General features: G+C 41.5%; 1 protein-coding gene across 1 annotated transcript in view; it reads right to left on the bottom strand.

Annotated features, from left to right (window-relative positions):
- Nucleotides 1–4562: 4562 nt before the first annotated feature.
- The window catches only part of shtn1 (shootin 1), a 48839-nt gene continuing 42147 nt past the window's right edge, over nt 4563–11254 (bottom strand). The window contains exons 13-16 of the mRNA XM_059323913.1: nt 9362–9465; nt 6530–6580; nt 6049–6169; nt 4563–4957 (exon numbers count right to left, since the gene is read on the bottom strand). Coding sequence (XP_059179896.1) covers nt 6059–6169; nt 6530–6580; nt 9362–9465 — 266 coding nt within the window. The 3' untranslated portion in view covers nt 4563–4957; nt 6049–6058. The remainder of the gene's footprint in view (nt 4958–6048; nt 6170–6529; nt 6581–9361; nt 9466–11254) is intronic.

Here is an 11254-nt window from a genome sequence, read left to right as displayed (position 1 = left end):
CACTACTGCAGTTTTTATGGTTTGTGTCGTTAAGGTCAGCTTTTAAAAAAAAGTCAAATATTGATTTTTAATAGTTCCAAAACTGTATTTTGAATCAATATAGAAACAGGTGAATATATATTTATCCACTTGCATATATTTAACATTTCTGTTGCATTTTAGCTTCATTGGTTTTACTGTTGACTTGCCACCTTTTAAAAGAAAGCTTTTTCAAATGTTTTTTTGAATAATTACAGATGTCATATCACATCACTTAAAATGACAAGGACATGGAATTTAAAGTTTAGCAGAAATGTGGTTTTTTTGCTCTATTCTGTAAATCATCTCATGACTCCTCAGATGTACCTTCTGATCTTTTGGGGGTCATGACTCCTAGGTCGGGAACTATTAATCTAGAATACCATAAAACTTTCCAATAAATGAACTGATTTGAATATTTACATCTCTAAAAGGCAGGTTTACCAATCACACATTGACTAAAATAATCCCACTGGGAAACAAACACATGATTTCATTACAGGTGGACGACTGTGGTTTCATATCACTATAAAGGACAATTGTCACACTATATATTTACAAATTGATTCAAGAAGCTCCCTGTTTTAACAGAACCTAGTAAGAAAGGGCTGTCAGATGCTGTGGGGGAACACACACACACACACACACACACACACACACACACACACACACACACACAGAGCTGCGCCAGTGTTGTCCCACAAAGCCTGCCTCCTGTCTGTTGGGGAAGTGTGAGGTAAAGGCCCCTTCATAACTGGTCAGCACCCTTGCTAACCCCTCTCATGGCTCCTCAGTTCCTGGAGGAAATGATTCTGTCAGTGTGTAAAAACAGGAGGGGAGAGGCCTGGAGGAGCATCCGCCCGACCTGCAGGACAGAAAAAAAGGCTGCTTGTATACAGTGGGAAATGAAGGAGCTTCACAAGTGCTTTGTGTACCAGCCACATACAGCTGCATCAATGGGCCTGTCAAGTGAGTCTTCCCTTATTCTTGGCTCTTTTTTCTGTTTAACACACAGAAATCTGGCTGCCATGGTCCTGCTGACACTGCAGTAGTCTTGCTTAACTTGTGGAGGCTGGAAATTAAAATTTGAACTGAAGAGGTTGAGTAGATCCAGTCAACAACAAAAAACAACTAACGGGACACATTCCTTTTTTATTTTGAATGTCAGTTTCGTATTTTATAGGAAGTTCTGTTATTGTGTTGATTATTTTTGGGTTATAGATTTTTTTTTAATGTCAGGCAAATAAATGAAATAACAATTGTTCTCCAACTTATAATTCTTCCAGTTTCATTCTATGTGGTTTCTTGGACTGCTGGCAGTATTGCTGTAACTGACAACCTCTAATCAATGAAACGTGCAGACACAAACTGAGGCCGGACACACAGCAGCGCCTCAACTGAGGCTCCCTGGCAGGCAATTACAATGTTTGGGAAAATAAATGAAATGACTAACAAAATAGGTCAAATTAAGTGTTTCCCAGACACACTAAAAGGACCTCCCTAATTGCTGGTCCCTGAAGGGACAAGAATACAAAAACAACAAAACATTATATTGTATCGGCCGATAACGAGGGAGAAGATGGAGAGCTGAGAATGGGCTGTGGGAGAAGAAAAGGACACAGCATGGTTTGTGTAATTACATGTTTTGGCTCGATCGGCGGTGTGTGTACCGTCCGTCAATCAACATCAGCCAGTTTGGCGGCTGGAGCAGATGGCGGAGGAAGGAATTGAGATGGTCATTGACTTTGTCTCTGCTGGGGGAAGGAAGACGGAGACAACAGATCCACTCCTCCTCTGAATCAAAGACTATATTGCATGTTGGCATACTATTGAGTTGTGCAAGGACAGCTTCGACTAGAAGAACATCATTAGATATGGAGGATATGAGGAGGCAGGGACATAAATCAATACAAAGGCCTTCTCTTCCTTTTTCATCTTAATCCTACTCAAGCAGGTCAACCACTCTAACACTTCAAGATCCAATAATTCACACATCCTCAGAGGGAGAAGCCGAATGTGCTCTGTGCACAACTGATTAGTTTATAGAATCTCCTCACGGACCATTTCCTGTTTCTACCAGCTCCACTGTTTGACTAAATGTGCTGTTAAATGATATTAAAGTGTCACTTCCTGGAGTGAGTAATGAACGTGAGGTAGATGGAGTGGAGTGTTTGAAGCCTGCTGATGATGGTTCTGGTTAGAGAAGAGCCACAATGACATTTCCTCCACACTGTTAGGGGGGATTGGGAGCTGGAAATTGCACCTCAGTACTAAATGAAGCCTAAGCTTTAATTAACCGCAGCACACAATAGGTAACGGACATGGCCCACAGTCCACAGCTCTCATGTTTCAATCCCTTACTTAAGGAAGTGTCTGGGAAATTTGGGCAGGTGTTGAGGGTGAACAAAACAACATACAAGCTGGCCACCATTGTGGTTAAATCACCAGCACAGTCATTGTGATTTTCAAAGGGCACAGGCTGATCCTCCTCATACCTGACTAACACCCACCTCTGACGGAGGCTTAAAGGGGAAATCCATCCTAAGACACTGTAACCTTGTTATAAAACAGCTAGAGCTGAAGTGTTTAGCATTTCTAGACTCACTGACATGCTTTTCAGTGTGTTATTCCCTGATGTGACTCTGCTCATCATATCATTATGATTTTCCCCACATAGCAGATCAACTCATGAATAAAATTAGTAAACATTAAATGGTATTATTTCCTTAGAATGAAGCTGTCACACAGGAAGAAATCTCATGCACTGCAGCTATGAACTAAGTCTGTTACTTTTTAAACAAAATCTTTCAAACATGTTACAAAATGAAAAAGGTTACAATTTTCATTCCATTTACAAAGAAGTTAGAGCTACAAAACTAACTGATTCCAGCCCTGTCCCCCAGAAATGACATTTACAGTTTGTTTTGCCAAATGCATTTTGAGGGGAACATAACTGCTGATTGGATTTTTTTTCAACCAGGCACAACATTTTTTCAAGTGAAGGAAGTGGTATATTTGTGGACCGCACACTAGTCACAAGGAGTGGGTCAGGGTGGATCTGCAATGTTCAGGAATGTTGTTTGTGTCTTGAGACAAAAAGCTCTGAGTGTAAGGGAGAAATTATGGATTTATTGTGATGTAAATAAAGTAAACACTTTATGCTTCATTGTAGTATTTAGCATGAGTACAATCCTTGCTGTAGCTTAACCATGCTTAAAAGAGGTTTGAGTTGCCTAAACATAACCATCCATCATCTGAAACAGTTTATTCTTTACAAGGTAGTAGGCGGCTAGATCCCAGCTAACACTGGGCGAAAGGGGGAATACACTGTGGACAGGTTGCCAGGCAATCACAGGGCTGACACATAGAGACAGGCAACCATTCATGCTCTCATTCACTCCTATGGGCAATTTAGAGTCAAGGCAGTAACCCGGAGAACCAGGAGAAAACCCACAATGACATCCAGCAGAACCTCCAGCGGGTTCGAACCCGGAATCCTCTTGCTGTAAGGCAAAAGTTCTCACTGAAAAATCATAACATTCATTGTGTTTCAGTAGAAACAAGTGTCGGTGAACACTCTATCGATATGTACAGTACCAACATTTTGCAATTTGCCAGATTAGTTGGAACAAAATGTTCCCTCATTATGCTGATGGAATTCTTATCTGGGATGTGTTACTATGCTCTTAAAATCCACTTGCTGTAGCAAATTACTATAAATATAATTTATAGGAGACGGTGTTGTTGATTCTCACATAAAAATGGACATCATGCCCATGTTAGTAAATTTACTTTTGTGATTTCATTAAGCAAAGTCCTAGAATAATTGAACATCACATATTGACATATACTGCTCAAACAAAAATGACATTGCATTCCCTGGTTGAGCGTGGCTCAACATTCTCTTTCTGTGGCAACACATTGGGTTGGAAGATGTCAAAACTCCAGCAACACCTTCAGTATAAAGAACATACATATATGCTTAGCGCAAAAGCTGGACTTTTGACCTTTTCAGACTTTTTTCCCATTCTCAATGCACCTTGAAAATAGCTGTAACTGTGTTTTGTTAACACAGTGATAGGCAAATCAAAGAAGTAAAAATTCTTCATAGTTGACTCGGTCGCTGTGACGGAGAATAAAATAAGTGTTGCTGTGTTGCTGCTGTGAACTTTCAGAAGTTGTCCAGTATTTCCTTGATGTTAGAAAGCCCTGTGCAGTGAATCTATATTCCAGCTGTCTCTCTCCACATCACCTGTACTGTACTAACAAGTCTACACCAATGGAGTCCATATGGACCAAACTGCAGAATAGATGCAGCAGAGAGGAGGCAGTGCCCTACATAAAATAGGATCCAAAGAAGGCTGGGGGGTGTAAGTATGAGTGAGTGAGGGGAACAGTGGAAACAAAGTCTGCCACAGTGGCCTGTAATTGCTCACTGGGCTACAAGGTTAAAACTGGTCTAGACAGAACAAGAGACAAGAGACTGTGCTTTGGCAAAAGCTCAAGGCTACAAAACCCACTCCACTGTTCCTGACAATGCAAACAATAAATTGGGCTTCACCTTCAATATAAGAAAACAGCTGAATGGGTGAATAAACTTCTTTTATTTCACTGAAAACAAATGGCCTCAGTGTAAATCACTGACACTGAGTCTGACCTGCCACATAACCTCTGTCCTGATTCAGAACTGGGATGACTACTCTCATTTGCATTCCTTTCTTTTTCTTGACCCGTCTAATTGTTTTACTGAGTCAGCATAATTCAGTCTGAAATGATTAATTTATAACGCATTGTGTATCCACACAGTAGAATGAAACACGTTGATTTTGTGCGCTATAATCTTCTGTCCCCCAAACCCGGTCTATATGGGTGAATGTGGTGGATAGAGATCATGTCGGGGCCGACCTTCACACGGCAGGGGAGAGGATGGGATGGAGACCTGCACAAAGAAACACACTCACTGAAACAATCAGTGTTGTCACTTTTTCCGCAGCAGGCAAGAATGAATTTGCTGAGATATTGACGACATAAAACAGTGTCATAGACCACTCATAGACAAGATCAACATGTCTTCCAAATTGTGTTTAAATGATGAAAAGGCTCTAGAAGCAGTGATTTTTAACTCACTACCGATAATTTACAACTCATATACTGATGATTATTCTAGAGCTTAACACATGTGTAATGACTACCTTTACACATGGTCACAGTGAGGAGACTTTGTAACTCGTGTAAGGAAATGGATGGAAATAAATTCACGTTGACTCGGTATGTTTTGGACTTGGATGAAGTTCAAGGAAATGTTTGCTACATCATAGTGAAGCACTGTTTACTGTCTTCTTTCTCTGAAATTCACTGTTATATTGTTTTATTGCTTCTTTGTAAAATATTTGACTTAATTTATTGGTATCTATTCTACTTTAGCCAACTTGTTTTATAGTCTCTTTGAAAGGAGTGAAGCAGCAGCAGGGAGCACGGTGCTCCCAAACTGCTCCAGCACTATCTGAGGCTGCACAGCATGTGTGTATCAGTATGTAGGAGGGATATGCAAACAAATGCATTTTAATGTCCTTGTGTGGCTTGGCCCGTGTGTAAGGCCTGGTGCAGGTTTCCTTGTGTTAACGGACAAATAACACAGCTGATCATATCTTATACAGGTGAACATTATAGAGAATGAGCTCATGAGAGAAATACAGTTTGGTTTCAATGAGAGCTCTGTTTTGCAGAGGTGGTTATATTTACTTCAACTTATGTCACACAAATCTGCAAAATCACATGCACACCACCTTTGAGAGAGTCTATAATGCAATTCTGTTGTTTTAAATCCTGTGAAAGATCAGTTCCATTGTTCAGAGTAATTAGTATATTCTTTCTTTACGGTAATGACAGTTCTGGGATTTGCTTAAAGAAAGCTGTGATAAAATCAACACATAAGATGTAAATAGATAAAATATTGATATACTGAACAGACATTGTTAGGATTAAAGAAGGACCTGGTAGTAAATGTGAATGGAAGGAGTTGAAACTTACTGGCGCTGCGTTAGGACTCCAGTGCGTCCCTCCGTCTCAGCAGGATCCTCTGCAGCTGCTCATCGCGCTTAGCTGACGGAGACACTGTCTTTGGTTGGGGGGAGGCTCTACTGAGATTCCCCTTGACAGTTTCAACAAAAACACAGACATACAGACAGCCTTTTTAGTAAAATGAGTATCTCGGCGCAAAGAGTATTGTATCACATAATCAACAGAACCACAGTAAAATATTTGCTCATTTGATCTGCTGTTCTTCATCTTGTTTGTGTAGTATGTACATATTGACCGCAGCCCTTTGAATGTTTCAGTAGGACTATTTTATTTTTAAATATCAGACTACTTTTCAAACCTTTGTAAAATGATAGTGTATTTTAACATTAAATTCTGGTGTGAACACAGCCATGTACAGTTAAGAAAATAAAGCCTTTGCTTTACAAAATATGCCTTGTGAGTACATTGGATTGTTTTGAAGTCTCATTACCATGATTCCTTTAAGTTCCTGAATGGCAGAATTAGAGGGCAGCCTCTCCATCTGATAAAAGGAAAATAGGAGGAAAAAGATGGGTTTGGTAAATAAACAGCAGCCTGACATATTATACTTATTTTCCTCATTCAGCACTTAGAGGCTAAACTGCACCTCTTACCACAGAGATGACACACTGTAGGCAAGCATGAGGACGTATGCTTTCTACAAGAAGCAAATGTGTAAACACACAATCATTTTGAGTCACGTCAATTTTCCCATTCTCATTATTTATAATTACCTTGTAGAGCAGGTCCTAATGCTATCTAATTTGGCAGAGTTGTTGTGGCGGAAGAACATGCAGACTGAAAGATGTCTTGGCCATATGTCATGTTTTATAAAAACAAGCAGCTCTTAGATAATCCCACACACTGATGGATTTAAGAGCACTGAACAATTTACACTCAACCAGGTACAATGGGGTTTAGTCTGGTGATTTCAACAAAGATGACAACACATTTTCTGCCACAATCATAGCAAAAATCACACATGTAATTCCTTTTCATGTTTTTTTTCCCTTTCTGCAGTTCAACTTTTTTGCTAACTTTCTGAAGGTCGTATTCATTTTTCTTGGGTCTGTCTCATTAGTTAATTCTTCTCCTGTCCAAGTCCACACAAACAGTGAATGTAACTCATGGTTTTAAAGCTGCCAAACATAAATTCATGTAGTTTGATGGTGATGGTCAACATCGATGGATAAGTCATGAATAATGTTGAAGCTGACTTTAGCCTTACACTCAGGTGGGGGCAGGAGCTGAGCTGACAGTTGATCTCCACCCGCTGCAGAGTTAGGTTAGATGGCATGAATTTCCCATGCATGTTGAGGAAATTGATTCTGAGTGAAACCCTCCATTGTGGAGGCTAGAAGTGGTGGTCAGAAGGCTGTTGATGCCTGTTTTCTATGGCAACCAAAGAACCTGCTGACAAACACCTGTAGTATAGGAGGTCGTCAAGCTGAAGAAGGATCCCTCTCAGAACTGGTTAGCCCAGGGGTCTCCTGATGCAGGAGATCAAAAGGACTTTCAGTTGGCCTCAAGGAAGTTGTGGCAAAATTTAAATAACTCAGGAAGGGACAGGCTGTGTTCAGAATGGGGATATTGTCAGTGATGGAAAGAGCACTTTGAGGAGCTCCTTAATCCTAAAACCACTGCAGAGAAGACAGAGTTAAAGGACTCGAGGGAAGGCTTAGCCATATCCCTGGCAGAGGTCAATGAGGTAGTGGAAAAACTCCTCAGCGACAAGGCAACAGGTGTGGGTGAGATTCGTGAGATGCTTAAGACTCTGGACCTTGTTTGGTTGTCCTGTCGCTTCAGTGTCACATGAAGTTTGGGAAAACTGCCTGTGGCATCTGATCAGGATGCTGCCTTTTACTATCCTGGGTATACCCATACTGCCTTGCACGCTCGAATTTAATTTCAAACCTCCACACAGTCTGGAAACTACAGCCGTTTCTAAGCCCTGTTTTAGGGATCCAATCACAGAACAGGGAGGGACGACAAGATGATGATGCGTACTACTCGGCAGATGGAAGCTTGTAGTTTTGTAGTTTTCTTACAGATCCAACATGGCTGCAGCAGACGCGAAACTCTCTTTAGCTGTAGACGGTGTTTTAAATAGTTTAGAGTGAAAGTTTATTTTAAAAGGAAGAACAACGTTTGACTTTAAACTCCTGTTTAACCACCAAAAAGATGTTTTAGCCTTGCTTCCGACAGGATTTGGCCAAAGCCTAATCTACCAACCAGACCCACTACCGCTCACTGCTGTAACACCGGTGATCTCGCTACGACCCGCAGCAGCTCGTCTATTGACCATAAAATCAGTGGATGTGTGTGGCTGAATGACATGAGGGGGAATAAGGCGTAAAAATAAATAATCTTGCAGAAAGCGAGAACTGGAGAAGCAAAGCAGCAAGCAACACTCTCTCTCTCTCTCTCACACGCACACACAAACACACACACACACACACACACACACACACCAACACTGCCATTAGACTGTGAGCTGAAACTACAGAGCAGCCAGAGTCAGAACATGCTGCAGAAAAATGTTGCAGAAACAGAATTGAGCATTTTAGTCTCAAAGTAGAGATGGGCTACTCTGGCTATGTAAACATTAATTTCTGTCGCTCTACATACGTCATCTGGTATAACTGATACGATTGGCTAAGAGCTACGTACAGACGCTTTTGATAGACATTCTTAGCGCCCACATAAACGGCTCCGGAGGATCGTAAACCACCCCTCCTCTATGGAGAAATGAATGGCTGGTTTCCAGACTAATCTCATTTGTGATATAGTCTGGCGTTCGCCAGGCTACCCTTTTACAGTTATTTCTGGCACGTCCAAGTGGGAGCAGGGGTGGAGCCATTTCACACTGGAAGGATGATATCTCTCATCTAGCCTAGAAACGCCTAGTTCTTAATCCCCCCTGGAGAAGCTGATGGATGGACAATTTGCCGTACAGCAACATTAGCTTGTCACCCAAGTGAGGCAAAAAACATGGACATATTACATGGGTTGCGTTCAGATGATTTTTTTTTTAAATTACATATTATATGATTTGTGAGAGCCATGGTGGAAAAGAGGTGGAATATTCATAACACACCCACATCAAGGTCACCACACCAGAGCCAATGGGAGAACACAGTGCTGTGTTATGGGCTATTATTGACAGTTGCATCATTCTAGAGGTTAAAAGCTTAAATGAACTGGCTGTAAATGTGAAACCATGCACACCAAGTGTCAGATATTGTCAGGGTAATACATAATTTGAAAGGATTTTTGAAGGTACCTTTCTCCTGGTTCTATTAGGTGACTGGCCGACAGGTCGAAGTTGAACACCTTTCTTGATCCTATGCATCATTTCCTCCACTGCCTGCTGCTTGATGTCCACTTCTGGGAGTGACAGACACACACAAGCAAGAGAGAAAAACATCAGTTTGGGATGTTTTTTGTTGTTGTTATTTTTAAACATGTTATACTCACTTATACTAAACAGGAATCTGCCACAGAGGGACACAGTGCCAGCACTAAATCAGTTTAAATCTTTTTGAGAGGTACAGAACACTGTTTAATTCTTCTTAGCACTGCACTTGAAATATGTAGCAAATTTTGATGTAAAAGTTTGAAAATGACACAATCCCAGTGGAGTGAAGTTTTTTTGGTTCTTAAAGGGGCAATGTGTAATTTAAGACCACTTGCTTGAAATATGTATTTTCACCAAATGCAAGAATTGCTTGATTTATACTAACTACAGTGATGACACTGTTCTAAATTGTTGAGCTTGACATCTAACACGCCTGTAATGTGCTCAAAATGTAGAGCAAATTTTCCAAAATTAAGACCTACACCCAAAATAATATTCTTCATTTGAGACTGTTACTGCAATGGACAAGTCCCTGGAGAGTCTAGCTCCATTATGCCGAGCCAATGTTAGCCTAGCCTGTTTCCCAGCTCGCCTGCCTCACTTCTGCTTTCTCTCACACCCACACTGCTCTCCGCCGGTTGTTGGTCTCAATGTGTTCTGCTTAGCTAATACACTCCATCAATTGCAATCTCTCAGTTCATGTGTGGGTCTTCATTAGCATGTAGTTATAGCTGTAAACTTAAACTGCTAACTGCACTACCGCTAACAGTGTAGCTGTGTCTGGGAGCGTGTCTATGTTCCCCTCTTTGTATGAGACCCAGGAACATAGGACCCTTTTTCCCAGCTTTTCCCAAAAAGGGTCCTATGTTCCCCGGTCTGTTACTATTTCCACCATTACTGCCAGATCCCATGGCAAATAGGCCTATACGCGCATATGAAATAGGCCTAGAAGAGGAAAGATTAGGTCAGGGGTGGAAAACCTGCAGGTCTCAAGCTAACCCTAACCCCACAACAGTGGGGGGGATGCTCCTCGGTTTGGATTGCGAGTCCATGGCCTAGAGGTTAGGAATCAGGCTTCAGGTTCGAATCCCGGTACTGACAGGTCTAGGACTGAAGTGCCCTTTAGCAAGGCACCTAACCCCCCTCGACAGCTCCCCGGGCGCAATAATGTGCTGCCCACTGCTCCTTGCATGGTGTGTTCACTTGTGTGTAAAAAAAGGATGGGTTAATGCAGAGGTTGAATTTCCCCATTGTGGGATTAATAAAGTAATCTTCTTCTTCTTACTTTGTTGCAGTGTTGCCATCTCCTTAGTAAGGAAAGTAGCTATTGACTGTCCAAATAAATACCATGTGCATGTAATTGTAATGGATGCTGTGAGAGGAATAATGTCATGTGAAAGACAAAAAGTCAGAAAAAAACACCCTAAATATAATATATATAGAACTACAAATTCCAACCCTCCTCCTTTATCTGACTTTGGAACCGGCAAAAGAGACACTCTGACTGTAAGCTAGTCAGCAGCGACTTTGTGCGTTTGCGATTCCTCTGCAGTCAGGACACAGTGGGGTTAACATTTCCTGCTCTGACTGCAGCTGAGGGTCTGCTGCTAGAGGACTGTGCTGCTTGTCAGTGCTTTGGGGCGCGGGAGGGGCCGCCGGCAGCCCCCGCGGCTCGTCAAGAAGAGTAGGAACCAGTCTCCAAAAGTCTCCAATAACACCAGAAAAAGGTCGCTGGATTTGTCGCTAGTCGCTTTTTTGAAAAAGAGTCGCTAGAGGGGTCTGAATAGTTGCTAAATATAGCGACAAAGTCACTAAGTT

Source organism: Centropristis striata, chromosome 20, assembly GCF_030273125.1.
Source record: "Centropristis striata isolate RG_2023a ecotype Rhode Island chromosome 20, C.striata_1.0, whole genome shotgun sequence".
Lineage (NCBI taxonomy): Eukaryota > Metazoa > Chordata > Actinopteri > Perciformes > Serranidae > Centropristis > Centropristis striata.
Note: the sequence above shows the minus strand (reverse complement) of the source record. Positions and strands in the feature narration are given on the sequence as shown.